Consider the following 23,799-nt stretch of genomic DNA (forward strand, 5'->3'; position numbering starts at 1 on the left):
AGGGCAGCATGAGTAGCAGTGCAAGAGGAGGCAAGGGGACAGTGCATCTGACTCCCCTGAAGCTGTCCATCTGCCAGGTTCTTCCCAGCCTTGCTCAGGGGCCAGAGTGCAGAGCACTAGTCTATTTCTAGCCCTTTGGTTAATGACCATTGATGATATGTATGTAATACAGTCACAGTTTGGGGACAGAGCTTATCTCTGAAGATGCAGATGTCTGATCTCTCTTTACTGTGTAGCATGGCTCACTGGATGTCCAAAGGATGCGGTCCCTGGCAGATTTAGAATGACGTATTAAGAATGCCTATGGTTCTCTGAGTCGTACACACCCGTCCATAAGCCTCCTTTTTTATGTTCTGATTTGTTTCCCCTGCTTCTTGAAATGGTCATCTGAAGCAGCAAAACAGCGAAGTTGAAGTTTAATTGCTTTTATGTTTTATGTGCTTGTCTCCCCAGCAAGAGGGCTTGGAATGTTTGCAGTCACTGTACCCCTCCCACACCAGCCTCAGCCACTGCAGCCATAAAACTGCCCTCTGCACTGAAGAGATTGCATGCTCTGCACAATTGTGTGAACAGTCTTTGCATGTGTGGTCTTAGGTGGCCACGGTCCTCACCCGGCATGCTGTCCTGGGGACATCCATACTCTGTTCCCTTTTCTTCTGTTGTGCAGCTAGGCACCCACAAGTGCAGGGACATTGGTGTATTTCAACGCTGGCTTCCCTGAGTCATATGCCTGTGAGCCTTGGTTTTAGGATTTCCTGGGGACACAGGCACTGGGCTCTCTGCAATCAGGTGGCTTTTAAACCCACTCTCCAAAGTCCCTCACATTAGGGAGACTGTGACAGGCAGGAAGGAGCCTGGTGCTTTCTGAGGTCAGAGGTCTCCTGACTCCCAACCGTCAAGGGATTCCACTTACCTGATTTTGTGTGGAGATCTCAGTCAGTAACCTGTGCTAGACTGAGCACTCCCTGTCATCCAGAAACCTCTCCTTGTTCTGGAAGGGAGAGTGTTCCACAGTGAGAGAGGTCCTGGGTTCCAGAGAAACTGTGAAACACCATTTAAATTTTCAGGGGCTAAGAATGCCACTACCATCCCAGCTCTCCTAAAGCATAGTGGGAAGGGTCACCCCCTGCTCTAATCCCACAGCTGTCAGTTGAAACACCCCTCGGGGAGTGGGAAGAGGGGAGATGGGAAGGGGACATGATGGGGTCCTGAGAATCCCCCCCCCCAGTACTCTAGGTATCTGCACAGGAAGGTTACTTTGGCCCAAATGTAGATGCCAAGGAGAGAAAAATGGCAGCTTCAGACACAACTGCCTGGTCAACAGGAGATGAGGAGCAACTTCTGGACACAGATGGACTAGAGTGGCTCAGGGAAGTCCAGGGTGGCAGGTCAAAACTCTGGAACACCACTTTAGGAAGCCTGTCTTGGGGTCTTTGGCCATCACCATGAGTTAGTGCAGTATAACCCCATAGTCAGTGACTCTGTCCTGGCAGGAACTCCAAGCAGTTTCCTCTGTGTAAGGAATCAAGACAGACGCACAACCAAGAAAAGGTTCTGAGGGCCAGGCAAAGGCCAAGTGGGAAGCCTGGGACAGGCCACAGTTGCAGGCGCTCATCTCTGCATCAGTCATCAGGGCCCTGTGGCGCTGAACACAAGTCACTTCCCAAGGCTCTGAGTAAGCTGGAGCCCTGGCTGCCCCTGGTGCCCACCATACTCCTTGCTGACTGCCCTGTTCTCAGTCTGCTTAAGGGTCGGGACAGCCACTTCACAGGGACTTGGGACAGACTTCCTCCAAGGAGTTCCCAGCAGGTGGTGAGCAATGGCAATGCCACTGTCCCTGGATCTGATGATGGCACAGGGATGGCGTGCAGATGGCGTGGTGGGTGGCAGCAGCGGGAGCTCACATCACGGAGAGAACGTCAGGGGAGATGAGCGAGCGGCAGAAGCAGAGCTGTAGAATGTAGGCTCACTCGGGGAGGAGGAGGAGACCCGGGCCATTGCAGAAGTTGGTCAGGGAGAGGTGCTGGAACGCACAGCCGGGGTGAGGTACCCCAGCCTGAGTGCAGGTGGGAAGAAGTGTGCCTTATGGGTTCCAGTTTGTGGCTGTGCACGGCTCCTGGCTGTCCTACACACTGTGCTCAGTCCATTCCAGATCCCCCTGAGGACCCAGTGACAGATAATCTAATGCCTACCACACAGTACAGAGAATGATACCATAGCACACTGAGCAAATGCCACAAGCCACACAGAGCAAGGACCCGATCCGTTCCAATTCAGAGAGCACTGACAAGGATTAAACTTAACCCCAAGTAAGTTACTTCCCAGTGCTGGTTTCTTCCTACGCTGTATGTGGATGTACGCAGAGAGATTCGAGTAAGAAGGGATTGGCTGGCCCACAGGAGCCCTGCACTGATAGTAACACTGACCTGGGGGACCGAAGAGGTGAAAGGCAGCCCCAGCCTGGGCTCTGCTGTCAAGCCACTAGGGAGATACACAGTCTAATTTTAGCATAGGTATTGTCCAAGCAAGCCCAAAAAATTAACACTCCTAGTCCTGCCATACCACAGCGACCAGAACCCAGGGAAGTAGGACAGGCACACTGGCAACTACATTAGATGTTTCTGATGAGGTCAGGAAATACCACAGAAAGAGTCTCGGAAGCCACTTCCACCTCAGTGGTGGAGAGCTCTCAGGTGGGTTCATTTTCATAACCTAGAGGCATTGACCTGCGTTCATTTCCTGTGTAACTATCTGATTTAAGGCTCACACAGGGTGAAAATGGCTTCCTACAGGTATCACTGTGATGTGGTCAGTTGGAGTTTTCACAAGTAATTTAAAGTGTGTTTAGCTCCGTTTGCTACACAGATTGTACACCACACACACTCATATACACACCGTGCACACAAACACACATACAACACATTCACGTACATGTGCACACATATACACACCACACGCACATAGGCGCCAGGCACACACTCGGAACATATGCGTGCATGCACAAACGCACACACACACACACACACACACACACACACACACACACACACACACCTTGTGTGAACACACTCCATACCAACAGTCAAGAACTGCACCAGGCTTCGCCTGTGCCCATTTTATCACCGGTGTCTCAGAAAGCATCTCACTGGTTGTCGCCTTCAAATCTGGAAGAGGCCTGTTCTATGATCCAAAGGTTTTCAAAACTTTCACCAACTCTTTGCTCACTCGAAGGGACTATTTTTATCCTTAAAACCCAGCAGGGGCTAACACTAGCTGACACGGAGCTGACACCATGGGGTGCTCCCTTGATGGTGGATTGTGGAACTGAAAGACAGCATTGTGTGGGGCCCGATTGCTATTCTCTGCCAGACATTTGACACCATTGTCCCTGTGGTATCCAGGCACAGTAAGTGCTGCACACAGATCTGCTACTGTCCCCAGAAGGACCTAAAAATAACTCAGAAATGCTTGGCCCTAAATGCCTCCATTTTGTTTTATGTGGTGAGCCTACACTCCGTGAGTGCTAATCATTTCTGACTGAGTTTTTTTTTCATATTTACAAATAATTAAAGAAATACTCTCTAGCTGTGTACAAAATAGCATGGCTGCTTTAAGAAACGGGATGGTTGAAGTCGGTTCTGTTTAGTAGAGAGTAAGTAGGGAGGCCAATCTGGCTGACTCAATTGCGGCTTCTCCTGCTTCACCACCCAGCAACCAGCACCAAAGCCTTTGGGAGATCAAGATCATGGTTTCTGGAGTGCATCCTCTGATGAGAGGCAGGAGAAGACACCCACCTCCTGCTCCTCCCAGTAATCTAGATGGTGGTGGGAAATGCTTGATATGTATATTAAAAAAATAATAACTTAGAGAACCCTGCAAAGTGTCAGCCTTTTCCGCTCTGTACTCTCTAGTGGTCTCTTGGCTTCCCTTTCTCTTTTGTTCTCTGGATTTCTCCTCTTTGGCTTCTCTCCTCTCCCTCTTCTCTCTCCCCCTCCTCTCCTTAGTGTGCATTCATTGTACATGGTTCTGGGTTTCATAAAAGCAGTTTCTTTCAAACATGCTGTTCACTTTGAAAATATTCACCGTCGTTCCCTTTCTCCCTACTGCCTTTCTCCCTCACTGGTCTCCATTCCTCTCCCCAGTCCCTCCTGTACCTTCATGTCATTCATATTGGATGGATGGGTGGATGGATGGGTGGATGGATACATAGATACATAGGTAGATACATAGATACATACATACATACATTGATACATAGATAGATACATAGATAGTAGAAACATAATAGGTACATAGATACATACATAAATACATAGATGCATACATAGATAAATAGATAGCTACATAGATTATACATATGTGATAGATATGTACATACATACATTAATAGATACATAGATACATGCATAGATACATGGATAGATACATACATACATAGTCTAAAATGGAAAAAAACATTCAGTATCTGACTTGTCTGCTTTTTGATTAATATGATCTTCAATTATATCCGTTTTCTAGCAAACAACAATTTTCTAGCAAATAATTTCATTCTCTTCAATTACTAAAATCCATATATATACATATATACCATTCCATTGTACATATAAATATATACCATATTTTCTTTAGCCAACCATCTGTCAGTAGACACCTAGGCTTATCCCATAACTTAGCTATTAGGAATAGTAAGGCAGTAAGCACAAGCTCACCTATGGTGCATTCAACACACACACACACACACACACACACACACTCACACACACTCACACACACACTCACACACACACACTCACACACTCACACACACACACTCACACACACTCACACACACACTCACACACTCACACACACACTCACACACACTCACACACACTCACACACTCACACACTCACACACTCACACACACACACACACACACACTCACACACCCCTTTAGGAGTGGCATTCTTGAGTCGTGGCAGTTCTATTTCCAGCTTGTAAGGACCCTCCACGCTGATTTCCATAGTGACGGACTGGCTTTCGTCCTCACCAGCAGAGCACAAGCTTCTCTCCCTCTTCAGCAACAGGTTTGTTGTTTGTGTGCTGGATGCTGGCTAGTCTGGCAAAGCACTTTTGATTTGCATTTCTCTGATGACTAAGGGTGTTGAACATTTTTTATGTTTGTTGGCCATTTGCACGTCGTTTTGAGAAACCATTAGAGGAAATAGTTTGGTACAAACATGAGCTACAGCTTTCTAAAAAGGACTCTTTGTGTGTCACAACTTGGTGCGGTTCTGCCCTGCTTCCCCCCCTTCCCACACCCTCCCTCTCCCCATTCCCTCCTGGGTTTGGGAGCTATTCCATCTCCTCTGGGACCTTCCAAGGCTCTCCAGTGGCCCAGGGTGGGGGTGGGGGGTGAGAATCAAGTACAAGTTATTCCAGAGCTCAATCTAAGATACTCACACATTCATCTTCTGATTCAAAAATAGTTATCATTAATTTAATTTACAAAATTAAAATTAAAATCAACTGCATCTTTAAAAGTGGCTCACTTCTCACTTACAAAGTGACAAATATCTCTCTCTCTCTCTCTCTCTCCCTCTCCCTCTCCCTCTCCCTCTCCCTCTCTCTCTCTCTCCATTTCTTGAGACAGTCTCTCCCATACCTCAGTCTAACGTAGGATTCCTTACGTAGTCAAGGATAACTTTGAACTTCTGATCCTCTTAACTTCAGCTCCAAGTGCTAGGATTACAGGAATGTGGCACCACATCTGATTGAATGAGTGTTGGGGATCACGCTAAGGGTTTCACGCATGCTAAGCAAATGCTGTACCAACTAGGCTACACCGCAAAGCCACCAAGTCTGGACAGTGCTAATGGCTTCTCCTCTTGGAATCTTACACCAGCAGTCACAGGTCACAGGTGTGTATCCTAGGGTGGAGTTGACCTCCAGCTGCTGACATTCTGGAGTGGTACCTACAGGCAGAAAGGCCACCGCCCTATGCCTGGAGACACTGAATGGCAAGGACAACCCCATCAGCTGCCTTGTTCAGCAATGCCACCGGAGCACAGCCACAGCTGACAGTCCCATGACTGAACAGCAGTGACTGGTCCGTTATGCTTCTGTTTGTAAGTGCCGGAAACTGTGCGATCTGTGCTTTTTATGTCACAGATGCTTTTTCTTGTCTAGTCATTGAAAAAGGCAGTGCACACTCTTAGCTTCCAAGCTCAGCAAACACGAGTTGGGACCAGATGTGGCGCAGGACAGGGTGCACCTATCACTAGGAAGTCAGGTGCCCTTGCTGATTGACAGGTGTGCTCACTGCAGCATGCACAGGAGAGGACTTCAGTCATGTGGTTCCTTATGCTCCACGAGAACCCAGCGGCAGTGGCATACAATCAGCCGATCGAGTCTCTTTGCTAAGCATTTGCTGTGCACACACGTGTCAGTAGGAATGTGTTCACCCACACATTAACATACATATACAAGCTGTGCACACACTTCAGTATGTAGCACTTGCTCCATGCCTTGTCCCAGGCAGGTACTAGAAGAACAGAACGGAACAGACATAGTCATGGATCAGGATGCTTTTACTAATTCCTGGGAACCAGTAAAGCAGGGAGGAGGGAAATAAACTGATAGGGTTGTGGACTCTGCCTTCTGAACGCAGGTGAGCAGGACACTTGTCCTGAGTTCCTTTTCTGTGAGGCTGGCTTCCTCGTGCTCATGTGCATGTGTGGAGGTGTGCAGAAAGTTCTCTGCTGTAGCAGTTGGCCCTGCTCTCCCGGGCCAGGCCCTTCTGATTTGCCAGTGCGAGTCAGAGCTTGCCTCTAACCTTATCACTCAGCAACCCAGTCCTCTTCCTTCACACTAAGGCAGTGTTGCTGACTCCATTAGCCTGAGCCTTCTCCGTTTCTACGACAACCGCATGCAGATGTGATGGGTCCTTGGGTAGTATGTGAAACAGTCTTCTAAGTGGCAGGAGTGAGTTGTCAAACTATCAGCCTTGGACCCGACCGAAGCTGTTATCTACAAGAATAGTTCTCGCCATTTTGATACATGATGTGTCTTAGGGGTCTTGATACCAATCACCTTGTACCTCCCAACTAAGACGCTGAGCTTGTGTGGAAGTAACCTACAGTCACAGCAGCGTTGAATCAACGTCGTGTGCTTCTTCATAATGACACAAGGTACCCCTCACAGACTTGCCCCCAGCATGGGCTCAAAGAGGTCAAGTGTCTTCAACATGGAGGATAAAGGGTTTCTCCAGTTCAAGATCCGAAGTCTGGTTACACCAATACAATGCAGATGCTGAAAGTCTCCTCTGGTTCCAGTCCCTGTTCGTGTTGGCTGTATACCCCGGGGAACCATGGAAACAGTCCCCAAATCCTATGGAGTGACCTCGACTCAGGGATGAGCCTGTGTCAAAGTAGCTCCTACAGTCACCTCATCAGTCAGGCAGCCAGCAACTCTCATAGCCACACCTCAGCTGGGCAGCCCGTCTTTCCTTGTTCTACTTCACACACCTAAGACATCCATCTTCCTACAGAATGGAATGCAGCCCTGATAACAAGTGGACAGGCCCTTAGGACTGACAAGTGGGCAGGAACCGATGGCAATGGGTTTGGGAGGGTCCTGATCGCAAGTAGGAGGGACCTGATGAAAAGTGGGAGGGGCTGTCCTGTTGCTGTCTTCTCTCCACTTGGTGCTTTGTCTGCAGGACAGATGCACCAGTCCTTGGGAGGAGCTTGTCCTAGCAAATTGTCCACCAATGAGATGGTTCAGGGGGTTATTTTCTGACACAAAACATCAGAGCTGACTCTGGAGGCACACGTGTGTAAGGCCAGTTACAAGAGGTCAAGGAAGGAAGATGGTTCAAGGCTGTAGAATGAGTTCAAAGCCAGCCTGAACAAATGAATGGAATACAATATAATACAATGTACAGTAGAGTACAATGTGCTATAATCAAAGCTTAAAATGAAAAGAGGGCAGAGATGAAGTCAGTGGTTGAACACTTGCCTCACCTCACATGGTTGAGTCCCCAGGTTTCGTCTCCAACACTGGGTGTAGTGAGAATTCTGGAATTTTGATTTCTTAAACACACACAGACACACACAGAGAAAGAGAGAGAGAGAGAGAGAGAGAGAGAGAGAGAGAGAGAGAGAGAGAGAGATTATAAGAATGTGCTTTCATTTTTAATCCCAGGTGTGGGGATATAGGGCCACTTCAAACTGTCTGTAGCAGCAGTTAGTGTCTGTGACTGTGTGACATTTGGAATTCTGGGAGCTTTTCAGAAAGTATATAAATGCTAGGGCCCTGAGAGGCATTGGTGGTGGTTGGTAGTTTGGGAGGGGGCAGGGTGTTGGTTGTGGCTTGTTAGCTGTCATGCTCAAAGAAGAAATTAGACTTTAGCACTCTCTCTCTCTCTCTCTCTCTCTCTCTCTCTCTCTCTCTCTCTCTCTCTCTCTCTTTCTCTCTCCCTTCTCTCCTTTCTTTCAATCTGGTGATGGAGGGGGGAGCTAAAACTAGGGAGTAAAGGGTAGGAGAAAGAAGAGTCCACAATGCAGCAAAGACCATCTACAACCGGGTTTTAAAAACTAAGCATTAGAGGCCATAGTATTCTGCGAGGGTTCAGGAGGAATTCTCATCTGTGGCGCTTCCGTAACGCCTGTTTACTCTAGGCCTCATTCTCAGTATTACATCCATTTGTTTGCTGGCCTCTTGCTGTCAGATTTTCTTTCTCGGAAACTTACTGTAATCACTTCTCGGCCTTTTGGCTAAGATCAAGCACGGAAACTTATTGTAGAGCTGGGTGTATCTCTGTGAGCTCACGCTACAGTCAACGGGGTGACCCGACGGATCTTGACTTCTTGCCTTACCTCACTGGGGCCTGGGGTTTGGACCTCTTTGCTGTGGGTACCTTTTTCAGTGGGACGCACCCTGAAGATCTATAAAGCAGGCTCAGGGGCCACTTACAGCGGTAAAGGCAGTAGCACCTCCTTCTTCTGGTAGCCCTGCTCCCTCGTTTCCTGTGGTATCAGATCTGATTCCCAGTGGAGACATCAACGTTGAGCCTCTGTCACTGACAGAAGCACATGTTGATACATGAGGCAGAAAACCGTTCTTTATGACAGTGATTGTCTTACTTGCTCAGTATTAATTGAGCATCTACTGTTTGCACAACACTCCAGTAAGAGAGGGGAGCATACTTCTAAAGGACTCAGGGTAGCGATGTGTGCGAGCGAACAGACAAAACATAGACCTTGAGGACATGCATTATAGGTAGGAGGAGTAAAGTCAAACACCTGAGTCTGAGGAAGAGAAACTGAGCACACGCACGAATTGATCTCATTGACGCTGTAGTTCCACACCACCTGTCCTCAGCACGCTGCCGATCATCCTGGGAGGACAATGCCTGGGCACGTAAACATGGGCTATGAGTCTTTCAACTCAGAGTCCTCTGCACCTCAGAGTCTCTGAGGAGCCTGGGGAGGGAGAATCACCTCCCTACCACTTAGCCACAGAGCAGTGTTCCCAGAAAGACCAGCTTCTCACTGCATGCAGTGGCCCCCGCATGCAGGAAATGGAGCAGGGAATGCTGGGAGATCAAGGACACGGGAGGCATGGGACACAGCCACAGAGTAGAGAGCAGCAGATGCAGAAGCTGAAGTCCCCAGAAGCCTGCTGTGAGGTGGAGAGGCCTGAGCAAGGAGGAGCCCAAGTCCCACAGAGAGGGTCTTAACAGGAGGGAGCAGGGTACTTCTCCTTGAAGGGTGAGCCAATCGGCATGCAGGCATGACATGTGTCAGAGAAGACCTGTCCCCACCATTGTTTCATTCTGGGGCAGATTGCTGACATAAGTGGTGACGAGGAGGGAAGGGTAATGAGGCCCATCACACAGGCTGTCAGTGGGAACTGGGAGACTGTGGGTCAGGAACCTCTTAGCTTCCTGGAATCTCAGCTGGAGGGACCAAAAGTAGCAGGAACGTGCTGTCCCACGGCACTGAGCTGCAAGTCCAAATTCATGTGTCCACAAGCCATGGCCTCCCAGGAGCCTGAGGGTTGAATGGAGTGCATCCTGGTCACCTCCAACTTCTGGTGTTGCTGACGACACATGACATCCCTGGATTTGTGGTTGCAGTCGACGTCGCCTGAGGTCCGTAGTGGTCCCTTTGTGCATGAGCTTCTTTCTTCTCACGAGGAAACCCCCATTAGACTGGGGTCCATCCTCATCCAGTGAAAGTTCCCCTTGACTTAATTACATCTTCTCAGACCCTATTTCTAAAGTCACATTGACCGGTGGATAAGCATGACTCTGGGGGTGCTGTCGCCCTAGGGTAGCACCGTATGCCCCAACGAAGGTGAGAGCAGAGGTATACATTGGATCTGTTGCCTTATGGGAGCAGACTGATGCACAGTCATGGGGGAGATGGGTGCCTGGAGCCTAACAAAAGAAGTCTTTTCAGTTCAGCATAGAAGGCAGTCAAGGAAGCGTGTAAACTAGGATTGTACTTTTATTTATGGTGACAGTGTCTACTGGGATAGTGGTGATGGCTAGGACACTGAAGACAAAAGAACCTTTGGAGCCTAGGGATGCTGGGGCTTGGGGTAATATCATCTAAGACTGGATGCTATCCTGGGGCCATACAATCCAGGCCTCAGTCTTTCTGTGGGACTAAAACCCAGAACTTTCCATAGGTTTTGGAGATGTGAATGAATGACACTTAAAGGGGCAAAGAAAACAAAGACCTAAGCGTGGCCACTTGGTGGGTCAAAGTGGGATGTGCATAGATTAGGTGGTAGGCTAGTGAATGGATGGGTGGGGAGATAATGAATGAAGGATGGGTAGGTGGGTAGATAGGTAGGTAGGTAGGTAGGCAGATAGATAGATACATAGATACATACATAGATACATGCATAGATACATAGATAGATAGATACATAGATACATAGATACATACATAGATACATAGATAGATAGATACATAGATAGATACGTAGATAGATAGATACATAGATAGATACATAGATAGATAGATAGATGATAGATACATAGATAGATAGATAGATAGATAGATAGATAGATAGATACGTAGATAGATAGATACATAGATAGATACATACATAGATAGATAGATAGATAGATAGATAGATAGATAGATAGATAGATAGATAGATAGATAGATAGATGGATGGATGGATGGATGGATGGGATGGATGGATGGATGGGCAGATAAATGGACAAATGGGCAGAGTGGATAAGCAGTAGATGGGGTGAATACATATTAGATGGACAGAGCATTTATTTGCTCCACGAATAAGAATTGTTATGACCTATGCTGTAACAATTTATCAAATTCAGACTATGAGAAAGCCCTAGGTACTCAGGTGGCTTTGCACATGAGGTTGCCAAGCCTTAAAGACATGAGATCCTGTGCTGTAGATAGTGGGACTGAGAACTGAGGTCAGCTCCATCTTACTCCAGACCCCTGGCCCGGTGTTCATATTCATTTAAATTTCCATCTGGTGTGTACTGGGAGCTGGCTCTGTAATGCTGACAAGATCCAGGAATCCCCTTCAGCCGGGGCGACCTGGGACGCTGCTCTCTGTGGTGGGCACTGCTCTGCATCTGCCTTATTACAGAGCTGTTGTGTCGCTGGGGCCCATGTTAGGAGGAACTTTGTGAGTATGGGGCCCCTTCTTATCGCTCATGTCTACACGGACTGCGTTAGGACAGCTGGATGGCGGGGGGTACTGCCCGAATTGTGCCAAGGAACCTCTCACTCAGCAGGACTCGGACTGGCCAAGTATGTGGGTAGGCCCCGAGGAATATAGTCCAGCTCTTGCCTGAGGCCCTCTGGTTATTGTGACCCCCTTTCTTGATGTGGGAGAGTCCCTGAGTGAGCTATTTAGAGTACATAAAAACTATATGTTCTGAACACACAAAAGAGGCATTGGTGTGTGATGGGTGGGTTGACAAGGTTCGTTTGTGGAAGCGCTTAAAGCCATCACCGCAGGCAGCCTGGCAGGCAGCCACATGCCTCTCATAGATGCAGAATTTCTGTCATAGCAAGTCCAGGCTACACCATGGGCCTTTTTGTTCCCTGTGCCCTCCCAGGTGACCCCGAGCCCAGGCTGCCAGTGGCAGAAGTATTCCATGAACAAGGAAGGTCCTCTCTAGCCTGGCCCACACTTCCAGATTCCACAGCCCCTCTGCAGGCCTAGGCTGCCTCTCAAGTAGACCAAGTGGTCAGAGGCCTATAGGTGTCCCCCTTCCCTCTTCTCCAGGTAGGAGCAGGGCTAGATACTGCCCTGTGCCTGCAGCTTGTCCCAAACCACATACCTCATGGTTTCCTCAAGGGTTGGGTGATAATGACTGAGGCTTAACTCTGCCCTGTTCCAGACCTCCCCTCTTCATCTGCTGACAGTATCCAAGAGTACAGGCCAAAGCCCTGCTGCCCAGACCTGCTGCACCCATATTCAGAGGGAAGGAACCTGCAGGTCCCCACCCTAGGAAATCACCTGCCAGCCTCGCAGCCAGCACCCACTCACCCATCCATGCTCACCAGATAAGGAGGCACTGAGCCACAGGTCTTCTTGCCTAGAGAGTTCTGAGCAGCCTCCCCCAAGCTGGCCAGGCTGGCAGTCTCCAGATTTATCCACTCATCTGTATGGCTGCTGTAACTAAAATTCCCACAGATTGAAGCAAACAATTGAGCTTTAGAAGGACCCCCAGAGGACGCTGTCCTGGCTTACCTCACATCATTGGTGTCCTGTATCCTCCACATTAGTGTCCTGTGTCCCCAACACACACACACACACACACACACACACACACACACACACACACACACACACAGAGAGAGAGAGAGAGAGAGAGAGAGAGAGAGAGAGAGAGAGAGAGAGAGAGTTAGTTTTCCTGGGGCCACAGAAACAGTGTCACCACACTGGCGTTTTGGAAGCAGCTAAACTCCTAGTTAACGTTTCTCTGGCTAAGACATCTCTGCCTCCTAAATATTTCTCACCTGTAAAGAAAATTCAAAAGACCTCAAAAAGACTAACGAAGACCTCGATATTCCTTCCACTGCCACAAAGCGTCCACATGCAAAGACAGGGCTGGGGAGGGGCTGGAGTGCATTCTCACCGCTCTCACTATGCTGTGGCCGAGGGTCATGTAAGAGAAGGCTGGCGACAGGCCTGTGTTCCACACAGTAGGAACCTTTACCCTGTCACCTGATCAAAAACATGAAGGTAAGGCACATGCTTTTAAAAACCAAATCCCAACAGATAGTGGCACGTTCTCCACCTTACAGATTGCATGGGAATAGTCTCTCTAATCCCCAGTTAGGAAGAAAGAATTGGTCTGAACGCCTGCTCGCGTGTGATTAGATAGATGACTCTATTTGGGGCTATATTTCGTGAAGTGACCCTCGGCTAGATGCCAAAGTCACTTCAACTGTCCCATGGAATCCAGCTGTTGATTGTGGCCCTGTGGTGAACATGACCAGAAGAAGTGGCCCTATGCTCGATATGCAAAGCTTTGGCCTCCGAAGGCAGGTAATCCTGCCCAAGGTCTTCCACACACCATCCCATGCGCATACTGCCTATGACTCAGGTTCCCTTCACCTGTGTTTGTACACAGAACCGAGTAGCAGAATCAGCGTTTAGGAAGGGATGTGCACCACCCTCCTACTACATCCCCAGCTTTTAAACGCTGGGAACCAGAACCCCACGTTTGCGTTTACACGTTCTAAACACCCTAATTTCCTTAGAGTCCAGACCGCCGGCCTGAGAAGACAATTGGAACAACACCTGGCGGGTATGGGAAAGCAAAGGGCTGTTTGCCGGATGTGGTTTTTATGCAGGTGGAGCAGAAGAAGCACGCACTTAGCGCCAACCTCTGACACACTGGAGACAACAGTGTTATCTGAGGGTGTGACCGTTAGTGAGACCCTCATGCTGAAATACAGCTGATGCTGGAGGACCTTAGCAGATGAGACTGGTGGCCCTGCTGTCCCATTACAAGTACAATACGTGTTGCACATTTCGAAACAGTGACTTACCAAGGACAGTTTGTGAGCAGGAGGACAAGGTCAACCTCAAAGACTACCTCTGTCTGCCTCTGAAGACCCCCAGAAGCAGCGTTTAGTTGTTCAGTGATGTCTGTTCTCTGTCACTCCCTTGTTCTGTTTTGCATGTAGCAGGCCATCTCGCACACGTGGGCTGAGGACTTGTCAAACCCCAGTATCATGCAGTGGTTTGTTTCCCATGGAGCTCTGGTGCTAAATTCATTATCTTGATACTTCGGTGCCAAGGTGAATGATGATGTCTATGAAGTCTTCTTTCTGCGTAGCCACAAAGGATTACGAAATTGATGTTGATTTACATAACTGATTATGTTGATTACAAAATTGATGTTGATTTCTAAGGCAGACCCAGTCAATGGTGGGTTTAGAGAGTTTCAACATTTAAGAGACATTCTCACTTCAAAATGATGGATATGATGGTGTGAATCCGTAATCCCAGCAATCGGAATCATGAACTCAAAGCCAATCTAGAACTATGTAGAGAAACTCTCTCTCATAAATAAAGGGCTTGGAGTTGGGGAGACAGCTTCATGAATAAGGTGCTGGTTATACAACCTGACAGCTCGAACTCAGAAGCCCAGAGCCCACAGAAAACCTGTCATAGTAGCATGCATGTAGCATGTAGCAATGTGTAAGTGCCCAGTGCAGGGATGGGACGTGAGGACAGGAGAATCCTCCAAAGCCAGCTCGCCTGGTATAGACATCAGTCAGCAAAAGACCCTGTCTCAAGGTAGAAGGTGAGACTCATCATCCAAGATTGTCTGTAGATCTTCACATAACATTCGCTGTATACACACGCACCCATGCCTACAGACATGCTATGCTTGACAAACATCCACACATGTGAACACCCACACAAAGCTTTTTTTACATAAAAATAAAGGACAGGTAAAACAGTAATGGTAATAGTCTGAGGATCAGTGGGAAGTGAGGAAAAGGCAGACCCTGAAGTGCTCACTGAGCACAAAGATGTCGCACCCAGACAAACGTGGTCAGCCTAAAGACGTAATGGGAAGGGCGACCACAGTGGGCTTTGGTTCAGGGATTCCAAGACAGCTCTCACAGGTGGCCCATGTGGTGCCCTGTTGAGGAACAAGAGGAGAAGCAGCCGGAGGAGTCCAATCTCTGTGAGGAGGATGTAGAGGAGTTGAGAGAAGACACAAGCTGCCAGCCTGGGGTTGGCATACCCCTGGATCACTCAGTAATTTGCTACACGATGGACTTCTGTGACAAGACCTGAGGGATACACCAATGGAGCAAAACCCCTGACACAGGGTGCAGATGAAGAAAAGGAGGTCAAGAGGAGAAAAGGGGAGAAGGGAGAAATAGGAGGAGGGGAGGCAGAAGAGATTCGTGGCTGTCATCACATGGAAAAGATTCTGAAAGAAGAATCAACGGGCACAAGAAAACTCTGAACATAGAGATAACTGGACGGAAAGCTAAGGTCACATAGAAGACTGTGACCTTTGGCTGGTCAATGCCACAAAATATGAATCCCCTGGAGTCATGACTTCAGAGACCTTTAAACAGTAAATGTCATCCCAAATGTCAGAGCCCTTTGAGTTTCTGTGCTCTTAAAGCTACTTAAAATCCCTGGCACCCCTGGACTTCTCAGAAGAGCATTTCCCCTTCGCGTCTCTGATGACCAAGCTTTCTCGGGCTTAGTTGTAGACTGGAGTTTTTTAGAAACACTCTCTGTGCCCACTTTGGTAAGATCAGATCTGGGTGTATCACTGAGGATGACACAGATCTGTTCTGTAAACGTGGTGTGGAATGGAAGGCCTCCCGGCTTTAACTTGACCAAGGCAGCATTTCTGTATGCATCCCACCACACGCATGCACGCACACACGCACACACGCACGCACGCACGCACGCACGCCCGTGGGTGGCAGATTTAGACTCCTTACCACACTGCTTGCAGGAAGGGAGGAGCCACTTTGGAGACACAGAGGCCTCTCTGTATCTCACAAATAACTGTATTCAAAAAGGACACAAAGCCCAACTGTTGTTAAAAATATTAGTATTCAGATGTGCTTGTGTTTTGTTAATGCATTTAATTCCTCACAGTATAGCTGTTGTCTTCTCCCCTCATTTGCATTCATTTCTGTCAGCTCCAGAATTTATAGCGCAACTCCAGAACCAGGCTCCTCTGCGCTCCTGCTTGGCCTCCACCTGTAAGTCATCCCTGCATCCCTGCAAACTTCACCTCTCCGCAGTAGCCCAGAGTGCCGTGTGTGCCCTTCAAACACTGTACGGTGGCAGAGCCCTGATGAGTCCAGCCAGTGGCCATGAGGAATGGTGCCAGCAAACATCTCCACCCACTAGGCCTTGCCCTGAACTGATTGGCCTATTTCCACAGGGCCCATTACGATGGCCTGTCATCCAATAGAGAGGCCTGGATGAGACCACAGCCATCCTGGTTCCCAGAGTCAGGATTACCTAGTCCCTTGTCGCCAGCAAATATTTATACTGCGAGATGGGATTGTGGCACAGCCTTGGAATAAGGCCATGCTTATCAGCTCTCCTGACAGCCATCAATGTCACTTGTGGGTCAGTTTAAAGACCTACACAGTTTTGATGAGTTTGGAAGCCTCTGGAGTGTGGGTGTTTGATTTATGCAAACTTCTGTTAACATACACTATCAAGGGCATGACCTGCCTTGGGCTTCACATCAGCTGTTCCAGAGCCAGTGACCTGTTATCCATGTGGCCACCGTATCTGATCAGAGGAGCCCATGTGAACTCCTCAACTGTGCAGTACCAGGTCATTTCAGCTGGAAACCTTAGGACAGTAACACGCTGAGAAAAAAAGGCAGCCAACTGGAGTTGGAAGTCATCTGGGGTTTCCAAGCAGGAAACGTTTTATGTATGTTCCATTTTTTTTTCTCCATCACATTGGAAGCAGGAAGCCAGCACAGTGTCACCCTGGCCCTGTCAGCAGCTCTGGTAGTGTATGGCAGTTCCTTCTGTGTGAGAACTTGACACAAAGCGCAGATGGAGAAGCAGGAGGCCTGTGCTGCACATCTAACTGTGTCCTATCTTCCTCCGTGAGTGCACACACTCGAGTTTGATGCTCACCAAGTCTATACTCGACTGGTATGAATCACGTGTCAGCTATACTAGCCCCAAAGAGCAACTGCTGAGAGCAAACAGGAGAGCCCTGCCAGGAGAGCCCGGCTACAGACTTGTCCTGGTTACCACCAAGATTTTAAGGATCGTGAATGACAGAGAGTCATTCTCAGGAAGTGTACCTCTTCCAGAACTATTTAAAAACCCAGTGTGCCCCCAGATCACTTTCTGCAGTGGTTGGTTATCTTGTTGCCCAGACAAAATACCCAACCCAGGGAACTTAAGGAGGAGAGGGTTTATTCTGGGCCACACTTGGAAGGTACAGTCACCGTGAGAAAAGAGTGGCTGTAAGAACGAGTCTGCGCGTCACAGCGCACACGCAGTCAGAAGCGGAGAGACAGACAGACAGACAGACAGACAGACAGACAGACAGAGAAAGACAAAGAGAGAGGGGGACACTGCTTGGCTTGCTTTCTCCAGTGTATTCATTCGAGGTTCCTAGCTGATGGAGCTTTATCACTGCATCTTCCCTCTGCAATTAACCTAATCTAGAAACTACACACATGTCCATAGGCCCATCTCCTGGGTGATTCTACTCGTCTCCTAGGTGATTCTAGTCATCTCCTGGGTGATTCTAATTGTCTCCTAGGTGATTCTAGTCATCTCCTAGGTGATTCTACTCGTCTCCTAGGTGATTCTAGTCATCTCCTGGGTGATTCTAATTGTCTCCTAGGTGATTCTAGTCATCTCCTAGGTGATTCTAGTCATCTCCTAGGTGATCTAATTGTCTCCTAGGTGATTCTAGTTGTGTTTCTATTCGTCTCCTAGGTGACTGTAGTCGTCTCCTGGGTGATTCTGCACATTGATAATGAACTTCAGCCAGTCACATCTCAACTCAAACAAAGACCCTCACAGGGACCATTCAGAGTAAAGCCTTATTAATCTTTATCTCATTAGTATGTTCATATTATCTAGCTTACAGAAGTTGTGCATCAAGGCTGTGGGTCCTTCACCAGGCCCGAGGCCATCTATCTCTGGAGCTCTGCTGGCCAGCTGGGCCCTGTGAGGTGGATGGAGAGATGGGTGTCAGGCTTGTGTGCAGCATTCCCTTCTTGAGAGGTAGCATGCACACAGTCTGACTGGAACGAACACCTTCTTTTGGGGAATCTGGAACCTTCGACCTCGACAGGCAGGAAGTCTGAGGGACAAGCCCCATCCCCAATACCCCAAGGACAAAACACCAAACAGTGACTTGGCAAGTGGCATTGCACGTGTGTGGCTGTGAACTTGCTATCAGATGGATTATAGCTCCCCCACCAACTGTGGTCACATCTGCTTCTTGTTGGGCTGGGCTCCATCCTCACCATGACAAACTGGGGCTATCAGTGGAGTTCTCCACGTCCTGTGGGCAGTTCTGATGATTCGTGGGGTGCTCACGATGCCCTGATAGTTACCAGAAAACACCTTAAAGGAAAGTGTCTACCACAGCCACCTTGTTTCACCCCTCTTGGCCTCTTCCTTCGCTCTGCCTCCCCAGAGTATAAACCTGGAGAGTCTGGGAGACTGCCTGCCCCCTCATCCTGGCCCAGGCACCATGTCATGTAAGAGTCTCTATGGTCTGAACTCTTGAGTTACCCAATTCTCTCTGCTCATCCGTGCTTAGGGTCTTCCCTGGATCAGCCCTCCTGCAGCTTGGATTTACTACCTCTGCCCTTTCCAAAATCAACTTTCAGCAGACAGTGACCCCATTCTGCCTTCAATCCCCCTGCCTCCTGAATTCCATCTCCCAGGACAGAGTAGCTCAGAACCTGCAGCTCCTTCCTGCTTAGGCCTCCAGGGTGTATCTGCCCTGTCACTCCAGCCTCTTTCCTCGGGCTCTAGACTGTCCATCAGCACGGGTGACCTCCCAGGGCCTTCTTGTTGGCATCTCACCTGCTGTCTGTGTTCAGTCCCCAGGGGAGAGAGCACACACATGCTACCTGACACATTACTGCACTGTGACATCCAGTGACTCAGCTGTGGAAGTCAGGAATCCAGAACTGAACTGTCTGAGAGCCGCAGGGTTCGTGAGTCCAGTCTATGGCTCCTACCTGCAGGTGGTGCCAGCATTCCTTGCTGCCCTGTGGCTGTGGTTGTGTCTCTGACTCTCCTCTGCCTTCCACATTCCTTCTCTAATATCAAGTCTCTGTGTCTCAGTTTCCCTCTCTCACAAGAACCCCAGCTGCAGGATTGCACCCACCATACTACCCATGAGCCCGCCATCTTCACCGGATCACTTCTGCAAAGACTCTATTTCCAGTCAAAGTCACAGTCACAGGCAGAGAGAGGGCTGGGATGTGAAAACATCAATTGGGGGAGGGGCGCTCAATTCTTAGCATACATTTTCTTCATCTGATCCCCCCCCCCCAGTAGAATGTAAGTTTCGTGAGAAAAGGGACCAGGTCTTGTTCATCACTATGGCTCTAACATTTAGAGAAATGCGTTCCTCCTATTCAACAAGTAACCGACAGTGGGTAGATAGAGGACCAGCACTGCATAGTCCCATGCATGGGTGCATAGTCCCATGCATGGGTTCATGTGTGCATGGATTGTTGGGCAGAATAGATAAAGAAGTGGATAGATGAATAATGTCAGGTAAATACTGCTGGGTGGACAGATGGATGGGTAAGTGGGTAGATGGATGGACAGACAGACAGATGGTAGGTGGATGGATGAATAGAATAGACAGAATAAGGATGCATGGATAAGGTGAACAGATGATGGGTAGACTGGAAGGATGGTCAGTAGGGAGAGGGTTAAATAAACGGACAAAATATTATAGGAAAGTGTGAGCTAACCAAATTTCTACAGGTCAGTAATAGAGTTGGGAGAGGAGGTTAAATTACATTCGTTTAAACCTCACACTAAGTTGAGAGGGAATGGACTTGCGGCCGTCGGTGAGAACATTGCATTTTCCATGTGCTCGGTAGTGAAGTGCCCAGGTCCCACGTGAAGCAATCTGGTTACCATGACTTGCAAGGGAGCCAGATCCAAATGCCCTGAATAAGCAGTTCCCGGAGCCAGAGCCTCCAGCGGAATCCGGGAGAGAGGAATGCTCAGTGCCCTGCTTCCCTGGACTGTAAGTTGCAGAAAGATGTGGGAAGTTCTGTTCTCCACTGAGAACACTAAAAGCACCTTTTGTCAAACAACGGCTTCACATCTGGGGCTTGTGCACCAGTGGTCTTTTAGACAGTGAGCAGCCCACAAGATACCTAACCTGCGGGGCTCTCTGGTACAGTGAGCAACTCAGGAAATGTTTTTGCTTCATTGCTGCGGGCTCTCAGGTCATCGCTCTCTGGAGTGGTTCTTTTGATAAGGATCTGAAGACAGCCCCTGAGCCACGTATACCAAGCAAGCTCAATACGGGTTAGCTCCCTTTGGTTGAGGCTATTCAAAGTGCTACGAGGCTCCTTGGGCCCTGCGCATATCTGTGCGTTTTATAGGAGACAGCTAGTTCAAGACCCCAGGAAGAAAGCGGCTTTGTCCCTCTCGAGGCCTCGCACAGGCCCACATTCATATCTCATTGTTGTTGCAGGGGAGGCAGATGCGATCCAGAACAATGGGACCTCGGCCGAGGACACAGCGGTGACAGACTCCAAGCACACAGCAGACCCAAAGAATAACTGGCAGGGTGCCCACCCAGCTGACCCAGGGAACCGCCCCCACTTGATCCGCCTCTTTTCCCGAGATGCCCCGGGAAGGGAGGACAACACCTTCAAAGACAGGCCCTCAGAGTCCGACGAGCTTCAGACCATCCAAGAAGATCCCACAGCAGCTTCCGAAGGCCTGGATGTGATGGCATCACAGAAGAGACCCTCACAGCGACACGGATCCAAGTACTTGGCCACAGCAAGTACCATGGACCATGCCCGGCATGGCTTCCTCCCAAGGCACAGAGACACGGGCATCCTTGACTCCATCGGGCGCTTCTTTAGCGGTGACAGGGGTGCGCCCAAGCGGGGCTCTGGCAAGGTGAGCTCCGAGGCGTAGAGGAACTATGGGTTTAACTGGCAGAAAGGAAGGAGAGGTGGGCAGGTGAACTGGGCCAGTCACCATGGCTGGCATGTCCCTGTGTCTGAGATACTGGCCCTGATTGGACAGTGGTGATGGCCTGGGGGAGTGGGCGAGGAGTGGGCGTGGTCGCCACTTAGCCTATGTCAACCCGTATTGCTACCTTTGTCCTTCTCACAAGGGACTGCGATTGGGTGTCACTCTGAAATGCAAGGGCCTTCTGCATCCTAAATTTTGAGGCTCCCTGGATGAGTCATTGAGACTACTGGTTCTTAAGTGTATATGCCCTATGCCTGGGGCTTCAGCCTATTCCGCCTCTGCACAGTGCTTCCCGTTTCGATCCTGATTTGTGTTCATTCTCTGCTGGGTTCAGGCTGCTAATTTCTTGCCGCTGTGAAACAATGGTCCGGTTGAGGCAAGGAGGTCTGCCGAGCAAACCCCTGCACCTCCAACAAACTTTCCCCTTTGTCTTAAGTCGTTTGGTTGGGGGGCGGGGGGGTGTTTGAATGTATGTTCAAGACAATTTGTTTGTGTGTGATTCCATTAATTTAAATATAACTTGGGTTTCATGATGTTTCGAAAGCAAATATCCTGTGAATTAAAATGTATCAGAAGATAAAACGGTGCAGGTGGTCCAGTTTCCAAGGGCAACATCTGGGGTGGACTATGCATTAGCCTGTGGGTTCAGGTTTGTGACACCAGTAACTAGTGTCAGGTGGCTGCCACCTTGAAAGTGCATGGCATCTTCTATGACTCTGTTGGATGGCCGAGCAACTCTTGGGAGAGATGTGGAACAAAGCCCTGGTTTGTGAGTAGCCTCACAGCCTGGGGATTTTTCTGTCTCTTAAGTTGTGTCTGTGTTCAAAGCCCTGGAGAACTCAAGAGGCTTTTGACTGAAGTGTGGGGCAGAGGCCTCTCCACGGCTCTAAAGCCATTGCCAGTGCAGTTTCTGAAATGCTGTCGTCTCCAGCCTCACCTTTGAGAGTGGAGATGGTTGTGAACTGCTGGATTCAATGACAGCTCTTCTGCCCTGTGGCCATCAGAGCCCCTTGGTGTCTCAGCAGCAGTCTGGCCCTCACCTGGATGTCACCGCAACTTGACTGTCACTAACACTCGGTGTGTCTAACTTGTTAACAGAATTCAAGCTGCACCAGGTCCCTTCACAGTCTGTACTTAAAGGTGTTGCCTTCAGCCTGAGACAGCAATCTTGTTTCCAATGCTAATTTACATGACAGTGGCTTTTCAAGCTGTCTTAGGGCGCTTGAGGGCTAGAGGCTCCTGACTGCCCCCCTCAGGTCTATCTGTGTAACCACACATGCACACAGCCTCACCCAGTCCATGTAGCTGGAGGAACAGGACTTAAAACTGGGTAGGAAAGACGAAATAGCTACAGGGCACAGATTCTAGAACCAGTCTTGAGGTCATGGTTCAAGTTGAAACACTGTAACGGGTTTATGTGTTGCTCCATGGCTCTCCCAGAGGGTACAGATGTGCCTCTCCATCCGCTGCTTTTCCAAGAAAAAGAAGAAATTCAAAACTCAGAAGCAGTCCAAATATTCGCCATATATAAATACATATAATTTTTTAAATTGAGATTTTTTTGAAACTTCAAGTGTCAATTTTTTGTACCATGACTGTGCTTTTTGAATATGAAGGATTATTTAAATGAATAGCCTTCATAGCAAAAAAAAAAAAAAAAAGTCCCTCGGTGTTTGCATGTGTGGTCCTTATGGTCTCGTTATTATTAGCGTTTTAATTAGCATATGAAATAGGGTTATGGCATTTCCGTACAGAGTTTGTGTTGATGCTCCCCTGTGCCTCCCGCAGCTTGTTCCAAGCATAACCAAAGGTGCTTTCCTCTGGGAAGCTCCCTGCCCAGGACACAGCAAGGGTCAAGCCTTGGTGTCCAAGCCTCTTTGATTGTGGGTCCTTGGTTGTTTAGCATTGGTGAAGGAGGCTTAACTCACTCTACACCTGGCTATAAATCACAATCCCCAGAGAAGCTGCCAGGGGCAGTTACTGCCCTGGGATGTCAGGAGCATCTGTTCTATTTGTAGTTTGATGTTTGTAGAGGGGGGGGGGCAGGGCTTGCTTTCCTATACTACAGAGGTCCTTAAGAATGTTGCAAAGAATAGAGTCCAAAGGCTAGCGTCACTTGTGATGAAAGCCTGCACCCTTGATGTTATTCTAAGATAGGCATCTAACATGCATGCAGGGTGCTTGGGTAGCAGTACAAGTGCCAGCACCTGCCACTTAGAGATGCAGCTGTGTCACCTGTGTGGAAAAGGGTCCCCAAATAGAACCTGGGAGACTCTGAACCCCCTCCCTTACCCTGCAATGTAAGGTCATGTTGTCTCCTGCATCCTCCCTCCCCGGGGCACGTGGTACCTCCGTGCCATGCAGAGTCACCACCCCCAGCTCCCAGAATGCAGGGACAACACCCAGCCTTTGTGCGTTTTCCAGGCTGACATTCAAAGGCAGCACATGAAGAATGCCCTGAGAAGGCATATTCTTCTGAGACCCGTGGTGAAAAGTCCATTAACAGAGAGCATTCTCCTTTGTCCTGGGAGGAAAGGGGGGCTGTGCTGTGGGGAGGCTGTGCTCTGGCCTCTC

General features: G+C 48.9%; 1 protein-coding gene across 21 annotated transcripts in view; it reads left to right on the forward strand.

Annotated features, from left to right (window-relative positions):
- Mbp (myelin basic protein) overlaps nt 1-23,799 on the forward strand; it is a 110,656-nt gene that overhangs the window by 58,816 nt on the left and 28,041 nt on the right. For 15 of the 21 annotated variants that reach the window (XM_087592117.1, XM_087592125.1, XM_087592119.1 and 12 more), the window contains one exon: nt 20,711-21,147. In XM_087592117.1, the coding sequence (XP_087448243.1) occupies nt 20,711-21,147 (437 nt within the window). Of the gene's footprint in view, nt 1-20,710; nt 21,808-23,799 lie in introns of those variants that run through there. The other 6 variants (NM_001025291.1, NM_001025293.1, NM_001025292.1 and 3 more) reach the window with 2 other exon arrangements.

This window comes from Rattus norvegicus, chromosome 18 (genome assembly GCF_021556685.1).
Source record: "Rattus norvegicus strain SHRSP/BbbUtx chromosome 18, alternate assembly SHRSP_T2T, whole genome shotgun sequence".
NCBI classification, from domain to species: domain Eukaryota; kingdom Metazoa; phylum Chordata; class Mammalia; order Rodentia; family Muridae; genus Rattus; species Rattus norvegicus.